Source organism: Cynocephalus volans, chromosome 10 (genome assembly GCF_027409185.1).
Source record: "Cynocephalus volans isolate mCynVol1 chromosome 10, mCynVol1.pri, whole genome shotgun sequence".
NCBI lineage: Eukaryota > Metazoa > Chordata > Mammalia > Dermoptera > Cynocephalidae > Cynocephalus > Cynocephalus volans.
In genome coordinates, this window is record NC_084469.1 from 16540919 (window position 1) to 16560568 (window position 19650).

General features: G+C 36.3%; 1 protein-coding gene across 1 annotated transcript in view; it reads left to right on the plus strand.

Moving 5' to 3' along the window:
* The first annotated feature begins 201 nt into the window (after positions 1–201).
* Positions 202–19650, plus strand: part of GDPD1 (glycerophosphodiester phosphodiesterase domain containing 1) — a 43528-nt gene continuing 24079 nt past the window's right edge. Inside the window, exons 1-2 of the mRNA XM_063109772.1 lie at positions 202–343; positions 12160–12202. Of these exons, the coding sequence (XP_062965842.1) occupies positions 202–343; positions 12160–12202 (185 nt within the window). The remainder of the gene's footprint in view (positions 344–12159; positions 12203–19650) is intronic.

Consider the following 19650-nt stretch of genomic DNA (forward strand, 5'->3'; position numbering starts at 1 on the left):
GCCGCAGCGCGCCTGCGTGTCCGAGCCCCTTGATTGCGATGGGGTCCGGCTGCGCCTGCGTGGTAGGCCCGCACGCACCAGTGCGCCGCACCACGGGCTCCGGCTGAGGGCGAGCAGACCGCGAGCCGCCGCCGCCGTTGCGACCGCCGCCGCCGTGTTCAGAGGGCCCGGAGGTGGGAGGCTTCCCACACGGTGCCTGAGATGTCGTCCACCATGGCGGTTTACCTTCTCTCTACCATGGGAGGGTACTTGGTGACTTCATTCTTGTTGCTTAAATACCCGACCTTGCTGCACCGGAGAAAGAAGCAGCGATTCCTCAGTAAGCACATCTCTCACCGCGGAGGTGAGAGGGGTCCCCAAAACCTGACTGCGGAGATGGGGGAGGCTTTTTTCGGAGTAGAGCTGAGGGTTTTTTGGAGCTCCGCAAAAAGGCAGCCGGTTGGAAATGCGTGAGAGTTTGAGAAGGATGGGGATGTTTGAATAGAGGGCTCCCCAGAGGTGAGGGCGCTGTGCGGGGGCGGCCTCCTGACGGGAGGGAGGGAGCGCAGTCTCCAGTCAGAGCCCAGCGGGCGGCTCTCGAGGGCCGCGGATTCAGGCGTTCTCTGAAGGGGGCAAGACCACGGTGAGAATGAAGGGTAGATGGAGCGTTTCTCGGCGGATGGGAGGATGATCGCAAGGTCCCTTGGTGACAGCAAGGCACAAGGGGGGAGCGCCGTGCAGAATCGGGGCTGCCCCGCGGGGGGAAACGGGAACAGAGAGCCCGTGGCCGAGCGGATGCTGACAGCCGGTCCACGAGCAGGGCTGAGGACCTGCTCGAACCCGGAGCGAGCTGCAGCCCGGGTGTCTGCGGTGCCTGGAGGCCGATCCCACCCCCACGTTCCGAGCACTCATTATTGAGAAGAGAGGGAAACCGAGTCCCCGAGCCAGGGACGTTTTCCCAAGGTCACAATTACAGCTTGAGCTGAACTGAGGCAGGAACTAGAGCGTCCTGGTTCTTAGGGCTGCAAGTCTTGCACCTGTTTTTTGTTTGTTTGTTTGTTTGGTTTTTTTTTTTTTTTTTTTTTTTTTTTTTTTTTTTTTTAGCATCACCCTGCATCCCAGCAATGACACGTAGATTTCCAAAAGACTGAAAGATGATTTAGGTTATGACAGGACAGTATTTTTTATAGAAAACAAAAATAAGATTCTTTTGGAAAAGTGACTTGCTGAAAGGAGCCTGGGTATTCTGTAATTTCCCAGATAACAGGCCAAAATCTTTGCGTCTTCATTGTTGTGTAATAATGTCTTTATTGCATTTAAAGCATGATGTATAAAATGTTGTGAAATTGGATTATTTCAATCAAGTTTAACTGTTCTTTAGGGATGAGTTTTAAACTAGGTTAAAATTGCTTGGAATTTACAGTCGAATACTTGAAATAGTAAATTCTAGGAGTTTACAGTCTAAAATTTGATTTAGTACCATAACCCCTTTTCTACAAGTTAAGGAATAAGGAATAAGGTTTTAAGTATCACAGAAATCCATTATCATTCTTTACGTATAATCTGTATAATTTTATCAATTAAACACAGTTCTAATAAATGACTTCAGTAGGTGTCCCAGTCTCCCACTCATGAAAACCATTAAAGGTTTTAAAGCGTTGTCAGCTAAAATGCCATGTTATTGCTTATTTGGTTTATCTGTGTTTAGCTGGCCAGAACTCAGCTGGTTAGAGCTGGCGTAATAACACCAATGTCAAGGGTTTGGATCCCCTTACCCACTAGCTGTCCCCCCTCCCCCCAAATTCTCTTTTATCTGTTTTAACAGATACATGGTTAAACTGTAGGATGACATATCTACTAATGTACCTTCAACCATTGGAACCAAGGATCGACTTTTAGTGTTCAAGTTGTTGCCACAGAAGCGATTTTCATGGTAGTAGGACATTCTGGGGAAGTAAACAGTTGTGTTTACTGATTTACAAAAATGAAAAATATGCTTACTAAAAACACCAAACCAAGGCCGGCCCGTGGCTCACTCGGTAGAGTGCGGTGCTGATAACACCAAGGCCACGGGTTCGGATCCTATATAGGGATGGCCGGTTTGCTCACTGGCTGAGCGTGGTGCTGACAACACCAAGCCAAGGGTTGAGATCCCCTTACCGGTCATCTTTTAAAAAAAAATAAAAATAAAAAAATAAAAATAAAAATAAAAACACCAAACCAAAACCAAACTAGAAAAGACCACAAGGTCAAACGTTCAGATTCCCAGATTAACCATCTGCGAAAAAAATAAAGAAAGAAATAAAAGAAAGAAAGAGACCATAGGTCACTAGGAAGGAGTAGTCACGTCCTTGATTGCTTTTAATTTTTGTCTCAAATACTGATAATAGACTCACTAGTTTTTCTGTGAAAATGGTTAATATTTGGGCTTATTCTCTATTGCTCTAACTGTGAATACCTGATATTTCTAGTAAACCAGATGTATGACCATTCCAATATTGACACATCGATCATTCTGTGTGTCTGAAATATATGCACCTGCATTGGTATAACTTGAAACTCTTAATGTCTACTACAAAATAATTATGATAAAGATTTAAATCACCAGAGTCAGATTCTATATCTACCAGTAGTTAGCTTTGGGATTAAGCCTTAGTTTCCTTAGGTAAAAAATGGGGAACATTTGCTTTGCTTACCTCTTTGGATTGTTGTGACAATTGAGTGCATAAAAAGCATTTTGAAAACTAAAATTGTTTAGAAATATGTGTGGATATAGGAGATCCACAGTTGTATTTTGCAATAAAACTTTGAGCTCATTAAGAAGGAATGAGATCATCGTATACATGTTTTCAAAATTTTAATTAGCACTTTTGCCTTTTACTAAGATTGATTGTCCTTGAAAGTAGAAAATACTTGATGTTTCAAAAATTAAACTTTACAAAACTTGTTTTTACCAAAATGTAGGCTTTGTTGTTACCTCTTTAGAGCATATGTTTTATTGCATTAAATTATAATAGGATCTGTTAGTACATCTGCTTTCCTTACTAGGCTGTGAGTTCCTCAAGGGCAGGGATCAGATTTATTAATTCTTGTATCTCTATCCTCTAGTACAAATCTCAACATATAATAAAAATAATAGCTAATTGTCTGCTAATTATCTACTGTACGTTAGACACTTTTCATGTGTTTCCTAAATTTATTTGACCAAAGAACACTTTTTATAATTACAATGTAAAAAAAACCCACCAAATTTTAAAAAAGCAAAACAAGAAAGAAAAGAAAAGAAAAAAAAAAAGACCAAAAAATACATAATTCAATGTATGACACCAGCAGGACCAAAGACATACCCTTTGGATTAAATGGAGAGCAAGCAATACTGTTAAAGACCATTTTCTTAATTATTGTATGCAATTATGAATTTTATTAATATTTTAAAGATACATTTTTTCTGGTTGCATAAGTAACTCATGTTCATTGTAGTAAATTTGGAAAACATAAAAGTGAAAAAAGAAAAAATAGTTCCTAAGACTTTACTATCCTGAGATAAACTGTTAACATTTTGAAGTATACCCTCTAAGGACATTTGGAATCATACTGTATATACATTTATTCCAGATGCCCTTTGTTTGCTAGAAAAATAGGATAGCAGGGAAATAACTTCCTTTAATCCTCTCTAACCTATATCTATGGGCCAATTGAATTAAGCAGTAGGCTTTTTAGAAAGAGTTTTGTTTATTAGGGCTCAGTGGCCAAGAATAAAGAAGTATCATCAACTCATCACATCCCCACCTTTCCTCTACCCTTGGTCTCAAGGCAGGGTACTGTCACTATCTTGGCATCCTACCACAGATGGATCTGGCAGATGATAGTTTGAGGTTTAGTATTGTTCTTTGACACTGTTTGGCAGTTTCTGGGCCCTAAACTTTAATTGGTTGTTCAAGGAGAAAATTGAAGCATCAATTTTCCCAAATTGTCACTGGAAATAGAATTCTGCAATTGTACCTGAAATATGTTCCATGTCAGGGTATTGATTCTCTTCAGCTTTTGTTCCTTCATTCCTATTATTGGGGAACTCTCCCTCATTTGTCAATGAGGACTTTTTTTCCAACTGGTTTGCTCATTCCTATTGATGGCTTATTAGCAATGGAATAATTTATCTTTTATTTAATAGTACTATCTTGCTTAATAAAGTGTCAATCTAAATAACAGAGTAAGCTCTCTAAAAGAATAATGAGTTTAATGGGGAATAGGACATTGCAATAGTAATATGTGTGTCATGGTAAACTGTGTGTGTATTCAGAGAGGTAAGGGAAGACAAAGGTTTTTAAAGGAAAAATAATGAAGGATTACGTAGTTATTTCAGGATAATTATCCTTGGCCACAAGGAAAAGTAACAAGGGTGACACCAGTCTGAGGCTGGACAGGCAATTGCTGGGCAGATGTCCTTACAGAAGTAATTTTTTGGTAATTTCTGGGAATACGTTTGTGCAAGGTTGTGGTTTTGCAGAGTCCTTTGTGATAGTTCTTGTTATCAGGTATATGTGCATAGCAGCACCTCTTTGTGGCCTTCCCCAGCTGTTTGTCAGGGTTTTAAACATATGACTCCATTTTGTTTTGACAACTTTCACAAAAGCAAACTTTAAAGTAAAATGTACTTATTTTCAGCAATGGATATGTATGTATGGAGGTATATATATGTATCATATGTATATTTATATATATATAAATAGATAGCTATAATCTCCATTGAAATATATATATATACCTTAAACTTTCTAACTCTATATAAATTTATAAAAATTAAATATTGTTCTGTAAAAATTATTGAAATTATGACAAAACACATTAAGAAAACATTAATCATTGAAGAGAGCATACATGTGTTAGTTGGTAAGTACTAATTGTGAATCAACGTATAGTTTAAGTATCATCCTTCTGTGCTTCTAGTGATCTCTCATGTGACTTATTGACATTTTTGGATATGGCACACATTTCTAAAAGCCATTGATTCCATAATAGCTATATTGATGTGCTTAATCTTTTTCTTATATCTGCAAATGCAAATTTCAGTAGTTGTTTTCCCCCTTGAATTATAAAAACAATTTTGCAGTGTTCTAGGGAACCCATATTGAGAAATGCCCTTTTGTATTACCATCTCTAGTCCTTCCGAGCTCTTTATGCGCTTATCTAATTGGTAATAGTAGACTGTTTCCAAGGCACACTACAAATGTTAAGAGATTAAATGAATTTGGAAGTGAAGGAATGGGGCTGTCCAGTTGGCTCAGTTGGTTAGAGTGTGGTGTTGTAACACCAGGGTTAAGGGTTCAGATCCCCTTACCAGCCAGCCACCAAAAAAAAAAAAAAAAAAAACGAAGGAGGAACTTACTTTATTGCTTGATTTACTGAATAATCCATTTTGAGTTGAGAGAATCAAATCTATCATATCTGAGGATATGTTTTATTTGTACTAAGCTGTTCTTTCCAATATCAGAAAATACTTAATTTTGAATATTGTTCTTTTGTGACTGATGTACGTTATCATATTTGTCATTGGTTTTATAAATATCACATACACATAAATGCCATGTATACAAAGATATTAACTATAGTGGTGGTATAACTGTAAAAAAATCTGTAATGTTTATTGAACCTTTATTGGTACATAAAACATTTGAGAGATAAAAAGGAAACTGGACAGATATTTCTTTCCCTGGTAGTATTTAAATCTAGTTAAGGATACAAAGTAGGTTTCCTTTTCTTTTCTTATCCTATCATAGATTAAGCAATCACAAAATAATATTTAAGCACTATATAGGGGAGGAAAAGTTAATATAGAATCAAAAATTGGGAATTATATAGTGAAGCAATAAGTAAAAAGAACTGAGAATTTTTGGCGGAGGTTTTCTCAAAGAAATGAAGAATGTGAACTAGTGAAGAGGAAGGTCAGAGGACATATGCAGAGGACTTATGAACAAATTATATGAGGACAGCATGTAAAATTTGTGATACGTATTCATTCCCTTCCACGTTTCGTACTAATTAAAAATGAAAATTTTGTTTGTATCTAGAATGTTATTTGCAGAGCCAGGAATTGTGTAAGCTGCTTATTGGGGGAAACAAAAAATTAATGGTAAGCCTGCTTCTGTGAATTACATGATGATAGTTGGAGAGTAAAGGAATTTAAACATTTCTTGAGAGAAGAGCTACTGCTAAATAATTCCTTCTCAGGGAGAAATGTCATATATTTTAATTAGTCCCTTAGTTACTCTACAGGCGTTCACCATATGAATCTAACAAGTAATTTATGGGTATTATCATTGTGGAATGTATCTTCAAGCTTTACAAACAAATAGAAATATATGGAAATATGAATAACTTATCTATAAAGCTGAAATAAAGGTGCTGTATGAGTGGCAGCATAATTAGTGCTAAAAAGGATGGGCTTTGTAATCATACCATTTGCACTTGAATCCCAGTTCCCCTTATTGGCTGTGTGACCTTAGCCAATTTTTTTCTAGGAATTGTTAATACTTACCTACTGGTGGTTGTGAGGATATTAATGAAATAAATAATATATACTTTTTCTTTTTTTTTTTTGGTGGCTGGCTGGTACTAGGATCCAAACCCCAGAACTTGGTGTTATATCACTGAGCTCTAACCAATTGAGCTAACCAACCAGCCCTCAATGAATAATATATAATGTGCTAAGCACGGTATGTGGCTCCTCTAAATTGTTAATATCTTGACCACCTTTTCAATATTTTAGTAATGACTACATAATCTAATAAACATAAAATAGATGAAAGATATTAATGTTTGGATGCTTAAGCTGTTAGGTTTAAATAGATTACAATCAAATTATTATGGAGGGCAGACACAAAAGACATATATAGGCAGGCTTGGAATGTAAATATTAGTAGTAAAAATCATGTTGACTGTGGAGAAATTTATTTCAGTGTACTGAATTTCTGTCCTATCTTTTTTCTAACGTCTTTCCTCCTAACCAAAAGATCAAACAACAAATGTCCTTTGAACTTTTTATTATGGCACATTTCAAACATATACAAAGTAATAAGGCTCCAAGAACTCATCAACCAGATGCAAACAATTATCAATTTATGGCCAATCTTCTTTCTTCTATATCCCTGCCCATTCTTCTCACCCAGATTACTTTGAAACAAATTTCAATTATATGATTTCAAACATAATGAGTATTTATTGAATACCATTTTTGGATTATTCTAAAAGATGTATAAGACAAAGTCCTTGCTATTGGGATTTGAGAACACTAATAAATAACACTGCTTACTTTCCCTTCCCAAGATTGGAACCAATTTAGAAATAAAATGCAGATTTTGTTTTTATTTCTTTTATTGATGGAAGTCAAAATGTTTACTTTATTCCTAATGGGCTGAATTTGAGCTCTGTAATGCCCTCTCTAAATTGAACTTAACACTAAAAATGGAGGCCTCTTCCTTGCACTGGCAGGAAACCCTGGCAAACTTTCCGTATAGATGAGTGGAAATTTTGTGCTTTCTCAAGTTGGGCCACTTCAAATTAAGAAGACCCTGAAGGGTTGAATCACAGATGGACAGACAGCTCTTTCTCCTAAGTCATGTCTGCTCCCATGGGGAGGAATTTGTGAGGGAGTAGAGAAAGGTTAAAAGTGTTCCTTCCAATATTTTTCCTGCGTGGGGACTAGTGTGCAATTTTTCTTCACTACGTGGAAACAGTGTGGGATAAATGTTTCCCCCCAATACTTGCCTTCAAAGAGCCTTCTTAGGGTTTAGGTGAATATACTAGAATGCAAAAAATCATAAGCCTTAGAACTAAAGGCACTGATATTTTAAATTGAAGGATAGCATACGTGTAGTAGTAGCACAATCCTTAAGTGTACAGCTTGACTTAAAAATATATATATATGTATACATGTATTCACCAGTCAGATCATGACCGTCTAGAACTCTGTACGATTCCCTTGTTTCCCTTCCCAGTCTGTCCCCCTCCATCCCTAGAGCTAATCAAGACAGCAGTTTTCAAAGTGTGGCCTGTGGACTCCTGAGGATCCACAAGAGACCCTTTCAATGGTCTGCAAGGTCTAAACTATTTTCATGAAATGTTATTTGCCTCTTTCACAGCATTGACATTTGCATTGATGATACAAAAGCATTAATGGGTAAAACTGCTATTGCCTTAGCATGAATCAAAGCAGTGGTACCAAATGTACTAGTAGTCATTGTATCATTCACTGTCATGTACTCACAGTTTAAAAAAAAGGTTTCATTTAAAAATATGCTTGATGCATTAGTAAAAATTAATTGTATTAAATTTCAACTCTTGAATTCACGTAACTTTCAATATTCTGTGTGATGAAATTGGAAGTACACACAAAACATTTTTGCTGCTTACCAAAACATAGTATGGTGGTTGTCTTGAGGAAAAGCACTTGTGCAGTCATTTGAGTTGTGAGCTAAATTAACTTTTTTTCTTCACTGAATACCATTTCTCCTTTAAAAAATTAGTGGCAAACAGTGGTTATTCAGGCTTTAGTATTTGCCAGATATGTTCTTTAAAATAAATAAAGTGAGTCTGTCACTTTAAGGAAAATAATCTAGCTGCCTTCTATTAAAGCAGTACCAATGATTAAATTTGAGATTTCAAGCAAAAATGGGAATTTTGGAAAACTTATATTCTCCACCATGAGCTTGGCAGTTTTCTAATTCTTAAAGACTTGCCTGATAAGATCAGATTAAAAACCCAATTTTTAAATATGGCATGATGAAATATGTCAGCATTTACAAGATCACCATAACACAGTGAATCAATATTCTTTAAATGGCCAGTGCATGATATTATAAAATCATGCATGGATGAAAGATTCATTCAAAGTTCAAAATGGATCAATGGATTTTCATGTAATAGAGTGTGGACATCATTGATATGGTTCAGATTCCACGGTGAAACTAACTTTTAAGAAACTACCACTTGTTGAATTTTGAGGCAGTATCAAAGAAGAGTCTTTCCAACTACATATCTTTGTGAAGGTGGATATACATGAGGCAGTTATGAGAATGTTGCTGACTTCTATTAAGCCAGACACTAAAGAGATTTGCAAAAATGTAAAAGAATACTACTCTTTCAATTACATTATTTTTTGCTTTGGAAAAGTTATTTTTCATAAAAATATTGACATGTAATGCGTTTATTCTTCAACTAAGGAAATAAAGTTTAAATTTCTAAGATTTTATTTCAGATACATAATTACAGATATAACCCACAAAATCAAAAGCTCTTTGGAGGGCTGGCCTGTGGCTCACTTGTGAGAGTGCAGTGCTGATAACATCAAGGCCAAGGGTTCAGATCCCTATAAAGGGATGGCCAGTTAGCTCACTTGTGAGAGCGTGGTGCTGACAACACCAAGTCAAGGGTTAAGATCCCCTTACCGGTCATCTTTAAAAAAAAAAAAAAAAAAGCTCTTTGGGATATTCAGTAATAATTCAGATATTCAGTAATTTAAAGGGATTCAGAGACCAAAATGGTTGGGATCTGCCTGTTTAAGGCATTAACTTTTTTTTTTTTTTTTTCTTTTTTTTGGTGGCTGGCCAGTATGTGGATCTGAATCCTTGACCTTGGTGTTCTCAGCATCATGCTCTCCCAGGAAAGCTAACTGTCTAGCCCAAGGCATTAACTCTTAAGTGTAATAAGAATCATTGTAATCTGCAGTGATAAGAAAGTGCTTCATGGAATAGTTGAGAAATGAACTAGCTCTTGAATTAAGGTTAAGAAGAGGATGGTCAAGGAATATGGCATGTACATAAGACTTCCATTGTCTCCACTATTTTAAAAGTAAAGCATATTCATTGTAGAGGGTTTGTTTACTATAGAAGAATGCATATTAGAGAAGCAAAATCCGGCTGGCCTGTTAGCTCAGTTAGTTAGAGTGTGGTTCAATCCCTGTACCAGCCAGTCACCAAAAAGAAAAAAAGAAAAGAGAAATCATTTGTATTACAATCATCTGGCGATGACTGCCATTAATTTAATTTGTTAAAGTACAGACTGATTGTTGTGCCAAAAAGAAAGGAAGTTAAAAGGACACAAATTTAGCCTGAAGGAGGGAATGATGTTGACTTTGATCCCTTGATGAAGGTGGTATCTACCAGGCTTTTCCATTGTGAAGTTACTCTTTCTCTCTTTATAATTAATAAGTATTTTTGGAGGGGGTTGCTTTGAAACCCTGTTCCTCATCAAACTTTCAATCCATTTATTAAAATAGATTCAGAATTAACTATTTTATTCAGTGGCTTAAAATCTGTCACTATCATTATTTTGATGCCAGCACTGTCCCAGATTTGGCCAGCGAGAGGTCCTTCAAGCTGGCTTCTGCGTCCTTTTAACTTCCTTGCTTATTGGCACAAGAGGTCAGTAGTTTGACTTAACTTACTGATGACCACATTAGCACTAGATATTGGTAATATTCTAGAGTGCTTTGTTCTTGAATATTGATTATTTGAATATAAGTTATTTCCATAGTTTTTTACCAAAACAATAGCTAACTAACCACATCTAACAAAGGATCATCTAACCTCAAAAGGACACTTTCATTTGAAAAAACTATAACCTTCATATTTGAGAAATCTGTTTTGTATCATGCATCAACTCTAGTAACCAAAGTAAACCTAAAATCAAATTAGCATTTTTCACATGGATATTTCTTTCTCTCTGCCAAACAGATGGAACTTTAGAATATTAAAACAGATATATTTGTTTCTCTGTACCTTGTGTTTCTGTTGATTTATGATTAGGTTGCCATAAAAAATATAGTCTAACAATATAAGAAGAAAATTTTAATATTCTCATAAACATGTTCAGATGGCATTGTATATAAAACATTTTAATGCTAATAAAGATAATACAAATCTTTCCATGAACATTTTGAAGCCCCCTCATATGTAAGAATTTTAGATACTTTGAGCAGTACCCTGAACATGAATTGCCTCTTTCTATTAAGGAGAAATTGGCTGTTTTTCCAAAGTGTTTGGAAAGGTATTTCTCAAGTATTTTTTTTCTGTACATTCCATGAATTTAGTAATAGTGAATTTTAGTTTTAGAGTATTTCAAAACTTTTGGCTAGCATGTGTAAAGCTAATTGACTCTACCTACTATATAATATTAGATAATTTTTTATCATTCAGTATATTCACATCAAAATCTGTGTCCTTTTTAAAAATTGCAATATTATTTATTATTCCAGTTAATAGACATTTAGCAAGTATCTACTCTTTTACCAGTTACTGTGATAATGGCAATAGTAATAATAATAATAGCAATAATCCTTTACTTTCACTGAATATTCACAGTAGTTTTTCATTGACTCTAATGCCATAGGTTATAAGTTACACAATTTTTATGTACTGTTAAGAAAGAGAAAAGCCTGCTAAACTATTATACCTCATCCACTGTAAAATGCACCATAACTTTAGATATGTTAGAAAGTTAAAGGCTGTCATTTTTAGAATTGATGACATATGGCACTTTGAATGGTAATTCATTTAAATATACCAATCCTGTGAAATAGGTACCATCATTACCCTCTTTCTTAAAGATAAGGAAGCTCAATACAGAGAAGCTGGGTAACTTTCCCAAGGTTGTACAAGTATTAATAGACTTGAGACCATGTGTCCTTATTCCAGAGTCTCGCCCTCAACCGCTACAGCATACTGCCTTCAGCCAATGTGATCAAAACACAGTCACTTCTTTTAAGCAATTAACGGGAAAGGGAAGAGAAAGAAATAATTTATGCTGTACTTTGATAAATACCTTCGTAGAGATATACATAATAGACTGTGGGGATACAGAGGAGAGACTCTCTGAGGAGATGTATGTGTACCAAGTCCTCTTCTGTCTTTCCTCTGACACATAAGCAGATGCTATAGTTTGAAAATTATGTTTAGGTTCTTTTAAACCTCCTGCTTTGCTGTGGTTGCGTTTTAATCTTTGATTCCTACTGATGCAGCTAAAAAACAATTCAAAATACCATTACACTTTTTAAAACATGTGTAATGTCTGCATAATAAATAAAAATCAGGATTCATTAGATGTATCTTGTTAAAATTAATTTTTGGAAAAGTATAATGTTCAAAATGGCTAAATAAATGAAGTTTAAATTTAATGTTTTCACAGGTGCTGGAGAAAATGTGGAGAATACAATGGCAGCCTTTCAACAGTAAGTATGTAAAAAGCTGTTCTTCTCTTTTACAGTTTATCTTTAAAGTGATGATGATTCACAAAATGAGGATAATATACATGTAGCATCCACTGTGATATTTGTTCCTATTTTATTAAAATTGCCTTTTTTATTTTGTTAGTATGAAGTGCTAGAAAGAATGTTTGGCTTCTATACAAGGGGTCTTCAAAAAGTTCATGGAAAGATTTGTATTATCTTTTAATTCCATTTTTCCATGAACTTTTTGAAGATCTCTTGAATAGGTGAAAAACTAGATCAGAATTTTCAGTAATCAAAAGATACGGTAGTTCCAAAGCTCAAAGAAGGCATTTGTAACAAGGAACATACTCTGTGTGTATAATGCTAATTAGTCTTGGAGAGAAAGAGAAAATGAGACAACTATTACATCAGCTGCTGCTTATGAATCGGATTATGTGTCTTTGTGCCCAGTAATTTTTGTACAGACCTGAACCTGGTTTTCTTCTTGGAAGCCTCTTGAGGGTTGATCTTATTTTTTTAATAAGGTAAATTTTAAATTTTGTATTATAAATTATTCATATTTTGTATAGATGTCTTTTAGATTACCTCACAGAGAAGCAGCCAGAGAGACAGGAATGAGAGCTGATTAATACCTTGTTCTTTATCTTAGAGTCAGTGATTATCATCAGTCTATGATAATGGAGAGAACACTTTTATTTTCCCTGAAAAATAATGCAGGGATGTGAAAAATTAAACCATTGAGAGACATTACCTATCCATATTTAGTAAGAAAAATATCTTAAGTAATTTTTGAGACATTTTTATATATATAATTGGGACTAAGAAATCAGGAAAATTTGACTTAAAATTTTTGTTCTGCTTCTCACCATTCAAAGATATCTTAGAGATTATTTTTCCCAGTATTAGGTCCAAAGATACTGCTTCGCTGTATTCTAGTTTTATCCAAATTCTATCCTCCTTGTACAAGAGTACTTCAAAAAAATTTGTGGAAAAATGGAATTAAAAGATAATATGGGGCTGGCCTGTGGCTCACTCGGGAGAGTGTGGTGCTGACAACACCAAGTCAAGGGTTAAGATCCCCTTACTGGTCATCTTTTTTTTTTTTTTTTTTTTTTTAATTTTATTTTGTCGATATACATTGTAGCTGATTAATGCTCCCCATCACCAAAACCTCCCTCCCTCCTCCCTCCCCCCCTCCCCCCAACAATGTCCTTTCTGTTTGCTTGTTGTATCAACTTCAAATAATTGTGGTTGTTATATCTTCTTCCCCCCCCCCCCCGGTTTGTGTGTGTGTGTGTGTATGTGTGTGTGTGAATTTATATATTAATTTTTAGCTCCCTCCAATAAGTGAGAACATGTGGTATTTCTCTTTCTGTGCCTGACTTGTTTCACTTAATATGATTCTCTCAAGGTCCATCCATGTTGTTGCAAATGGCAGTATTTCATTCGTTTTTATAGCTGAGTAGTATTCCATTGTGTAGATGTACCACATTTTCCGTATCCACTCATCTGATGATGGGCATTTGGGCTGGTTCCAACTCTTGGCTATTGTAAAGAGTGCTGCGATGAACATTGGGGAACAGGTATACCTTCGACTTGATGATTTCCATTCCTCTGGGTATATTCCCAACAGTGGGATGGCTGGGTCGAATGGTAGATCTATTTGCAATTGTTTAAGGAACCTCCATACCATTTTCCATAGAGGCTGCACCATTTTGCAGTCCCACCAACAATGTATGAGAGTTCCTTTTTCTCCGCAGCCTCGCCAGCATTTATCGTTCATAGTCTTTTGGATTTTAGCCATCCTAACTGGGGTTAGATGGTATCTCAATGTGGTTTTGATTTGCATTTCCCGGATGCTGAGTGATGTTGAGCATTTTTTCATATGTCTGTTGGCCATTTGGATATCTTCCTTAGAGAAATGCCTACTTAGCTCTTTTGCCCATGTTTTAATTGGGTTGCTTGTTTTCTTCTTGTAAAGTTGTTTGAGTTCCTTATATATTCTGGATATTAATCCTTTGTCAGATGTATATTTTGCAAATATTTTCTCCCACTCTGTTGGTTGTCTTTTAACTCTGTTAATTGTTTCTTTTGCTGTGCAGAAGCTTTTTAGTTTGATATAATCCCATTTGTTTATTTTTCCTTTGGTTGCCCGTGCTTTTGGGGTCCTGGTCATCTTTTAATAAAAAAAAAATATGAATTTTTCCATACATTTTTTTTTTTTTTGAGGCTGGCTAGTAAGGGGATCTGAACCCTTGACCTTGGTGTTACAACACTGTGCTCTAACCAACTGAGCTAATAACTGGGCAGCCCCTCCTCCTAAACTTTTAAAAAAATTCTTATTTTCTCTTCCACAAACTTTTGAAGACTACTCATCTTATCATCTCTTCTTCCTGTTCTGTAATATGATGCCTTCTTGCTATGATCCTAAAAGTCTCTTAGAAAAATACATAATTTTTCCTCCTGTTATGGACTGTGAAATAGAATATTTTAACTTAAAGTACTTTTATGTAAGTTATTTTTTCTACTTAGATTGTAAATCTGGCTAGCTAGCTATGGCTGAGTATACATGTACAAGTATAATCTTGTGTACAGTTTCTACTGAGATACACAAACACATACGCACAGACTATCATTTATTATTTGTTGTCTATAACTTTTAAAACTTTTTTTTTGAGGTTTTTCTGGTACTTCAGAAGAGAAAGTGTCCCTTCCATATGTTGTTATTAATGTTGGTTAGATATATTTATTTGTAAGCCTTCTTGTTATCTGACTGAAATTTATTTAAAACCTGAATCAAAACGTCTTTATTTTAACCTCTTTTTGTTAGTTTTTTGTTGTTGGCAGTGGTGGTTTTTATGTGTGTGCATGTGTCTTATGCATTAGTGCTCTTGTTCTCAATGCATATTTTAATGAACTTTTTTTTTCATTTACAAATATTCTACTGTTTAACTGCTGGGACACTTAAAAGGTTTGTTTTGGTTTTTTTTGTTTGTTTTTTAAACATACCAGCTTCATGAACAACAAGAAAAAATTATTTAAACATACTATATGTTTAAATATATGGCAAGGTACCATATATTAAAAAGCTAAAGAGTTATAATACATAATCATCAAAAACACAGACACTGTGCTGAAGTATACATATCCTTGATAGGATGGAAAGTTGAGGGAGAGATAGTAAAAATAAAATGTCTAGCTAAAATTTAGATCTTATTTATGTACATATATAGAGATACATTTCACAAATCATATAAATTATAACATGGAGGTAAAGATGAGAAGATATTAGAGAAAGTATAAATAGTTGTTATGGGAAGCCTTGTTAAGACTAATCAGAAAATTGAAAGATCCCAAGACTAGAAGAGCTATCATTTGAAGAGAGGAAGAAGCTGTTTTCAAAATACGACACGTTTGAGATTAAGGTGTGAGGGTATGTGGACAAAGTGTGTCTAGGAAATTGCAAGGATCTTAGGAATGTATGGAAAATTAACATAATGGGGCTAAAGAAGTAATTGGACTGATGAAGAGAAATAATGTAACTCACAATTTATAAAAATTCCTTTAATGCAGTTTATAAAATGCTTTCACAAACACTGTCTCCCTTAGGTTATGAATATGGCTCTTCTATATTTCCTCAGGAGAAGAAATCTTTTCTTATTGATTTCTCAATCCCTAATGTCTACCTCAGGCTCGGATGCTAATATGCTTTCACTAGTTGCTTGCCGAATGAGATATGGAATGGGGCACTCAAGAATATTAGCAAAAGATAGATGAATGAGATAGAACTCCTTTACAGTAAGCATAGAACCAAGGGCTCAGGAATTGTGCCACACACACACACACACACTCTCTCTCTCTCTCTCACACACACTCTCACACACTCACACACACACTCTCTCTCTAAGCCCTTGAGTATGTAAAATCTGGTTCTTAAGTACTAATAAAACTAGGTTATTAAACCAGGCCATCTTTGTAAATACCCATAGGACAGCATGATCCCTATGGTATATTAGCATGAATGGTAGGAGAAAAGCAAATTGTATTAGCAGTAGCTGGAAGTATAAGTTGGCAAACAGTCAAAGTAATTAATCAGTGACCTAGTTCTCATTGTAAGTTTTTCAGAATATCTAATTAATACGATAGTAATTATCTCATCTATGAAATGGGAATGATAATACAACCTCAATGTTGTGAGGAGTAAATAAGTTTCAAATAAATTTCTTTTTTTTTTTTTGTCGTTTTTTCGTGACCGGCACTCAGCCAGTGAGTGCACCGGTCAGTCCTATATAGGATCCGAACCCGCGGCGGGAGTGTCGCCGTGCTCCCAGCGCAGCACCCTACCAAGTGCGCCACGGGCTCGGCCCTCAAATAAATTTCTTAATGTAGGCTCTGTTGCATGTTGTTATGAATTGTTTCCGTGGAGTTTCTTTCACATCTTTTAAAGCTAGATTTTTAGTTTCTTTTTCTGGAAATGTTTAAACCTTGGATTTTCTAGCTTTTTCCTTGTGTTTGTTATCAGCTTGTCAGAAATTCAGCTATATAATATCTTGGTGTTTCAATTGACGTAGGTGCATGTTATTTATAGAAAATTTTGAAGGCCAAAGTGATAAAAAAATGTTTTCTTTTCTCACTATGTTCTAGCTATTTATATATTAAATTTGGGATAATTTACTAGGATAATTTACAAATTGTATATACTTACTGTTGTTATAAATTCTTATTAGCTTGTTAATAACAGATAAACACACAATAAATAGAAAATATTTTTTATATAATTCCTAAACAGTTATAAAAATAGCCAACATTTCAGCTAGAGGCAGACTTCCTACTTAGAAAGTTTTCTTAGGTAGTATGTGTAATTTTTTTAAATACAGGAAAATATAGATAACCCCTGTACTTACTCTCTCTTCACACACTCATACCAGAACAAAACAAAGGGGAAGGAAAATAAGATATGCATATAGCCAAAAATCAGTAGTACCAATTTTTTTTTTTTAGCTATATAAAGGATCTTATAGTTTTTTGGGGGTTTTTTTTGTCATTTTTGTGACCGGCCACACCGCGCTCAGCCAGTGAGCGCACCAGCCATCCTTATATAGGATCAGAACCCGCAGCAGGAGCACTGCTGCACTCTCCCGAGTGCACCATGGGTCGGCCCTTATAGTTTTGTTTTAAAACTGTTTGCTGGTTGTGTATATTGCTTACAGTTTCTTTCTTTCTTTTTTTTTCCTTTTTTGTTGTTGCTTAGTTTCTACATTTAAATTTAAAAAAAATACACAGTATAACAGCACTGTTAAAGAAATTTAAAAATTCAGAAAAATAATTCTACCTACCTAAAAAGTATTTTTGTTTGCCTATTTCATTTTGGATTTTAATTTTACACATTTATGGTTCTAGCAAACACACAATTGGCAAACAAATATTCTCTCTTAAAGGTGAATATCTTCAGAAAAAGACACATTAAGTTAAGGAATTAAATTGTCTTAGTAAGAATTATTAATTATTAAGGAAGCAGGTTTTCTTGTTTGTTTATTTTCCTGTAACAAATAGAAGTAATAGGACATTGAGGGAGTGCAGGTTGCATAAGGAGACATGGGAGAGAGCTGGTGTTCCTTTGTAAAGTATTGCAGTATGAAACTTTGTGTAGCACATGGCAGCAAGTGACCCAATCCAAAACTGGGTTTTTGGAATGGGGTGCTAATGGGGGTAGACCATCAGAAGTAGGGGATTAAGCAGTATTTGGCTCCAAAGGAAAATCTTGCCATCTTTATAATGTTAGAATCATTAGATCTGGGATGAACAAGGATCTTAAAAGTCATATAATCCAGCTCCTATCATTGGATGCTTGTGCAACCATTCTTTTCTTTTTTAAAAATTTATTTATTATTATTATTTTTTGCATTCTAAGATGTTGTTATGGAGCAGTTGGGAAGGAGGGGGAGAGGGGAAAAGGGAGGGGATAGGATGGAAAGAGGAGGAAGTGGGGGGCATGGTCGAGGCCCATGGCACCCCCCATCATTCTGGCAGGGATCCCTGGGTGCTTCCAGGGGCAGCTTGGTGGTCATCACCGGGCTGGATGCAGACATTGGGGGCGTGGCTGAGGCCCTCAGCCCCGCATCCCCAGCTTGGAATCCTGGGGCACTTCCTGCAGCAGCCTGGTGGTCATTGCTGGGCTGGATGTGGACACCGGGGTGGTATGGCTAAGGCCTGATGCCCTCCCTACAACCTCCACCCTGGCTTGGGAGCCGGGGGGGCTTCTGGTCCTTCTAGGCTTTATAGGTGTTCTTTGGTTGTGTTAGACCTTAACTGGTTAATACAGAACTTTGTGTCTGATCTGTGGGTTTTTTGTTTTTTTCTTTCAGTTCTACATTGGATTATTTGCTATTGCCACCACTTAAACTCTGCACTGGAACTAATTTGTTGTCCTTTGGGGGAACTTCCTGTGGGAACCAGCACTTGAGCCCTGTGGTTGAGCTAAATTGCTGCTTTGCTGCTGATTCCCTGGGGAAGGATTTTTGTGCAGCTCAGGTTTTCGTTGTTGACCTTGTCAGCACCCACCTTGTTCTCCTGGTGGGTCCATCTCCCCTACCCCCCACACTCCAAACACTTCCCATGGGATGGGCCATGTGCTGGTCCCTTGCGATGACTCACCAGCTTCTGCGTGGCTCCTTTTTTCAGTTGTCTGTGGTCCCTCACTCCAATGTGTGTCCGCAGGAACCCTGTTAGTGGTCTTGCCCGCTTGGGGGCCGCTAAGGCCCTGTCCTCCAGTGTAGCCTCCAAGCAGCTTCATACGAAGGGCATGGCAGTGGCTTTTGCCAGCTCCTGCGCTGTGTGCTCACCAGGGCCAGGATTGAAGTGACTGGGGCTCTAAATGGGCAGAGCGGTGCTTTCTTTCTGTCATCGTGGCTTTTCCTGCTTTCACAAACTGTAGGTCTCTCCTCCTCTTCCCCTGAGCTCTAGCAGCTCCGGCTTGGCAGTCGTTGCTTTTTAATAGTGTAAATTGGTTTATTGTGGGAGATGGTGACAGTGGGTACCATCTATTCTGCCATCTTGATCAGAAGTTCCCACATTCTTTCTTTTTTAACAAAATGAGTTACCACGTTACCACATATTTCTGAGAAACATTAAGAAACTTTAATTTTTAAAACTTTGTTCTTTAATTGATATATAATTCTTTTGGTCTTTTTTCTTTTTATTTATTTTAATTGGCACATTGTAATTGTACATACTTTTGGGTTACAATCTGATGTTTTGATATATATATATGTTGAATAATAATTGGGTCAGAGTAGTTAATGTAGCCATCACCTCATGCATTTATCATTTCTTTGTGGCAAAAGTATTCAAAAAAACTTAATTGTTAACCATAGTCACCCTACTGTGCACTAGAACACTGGAACTTATTCCTCCTATCTAAATGAGTGGTACCCGTGGGCCAACGTCTC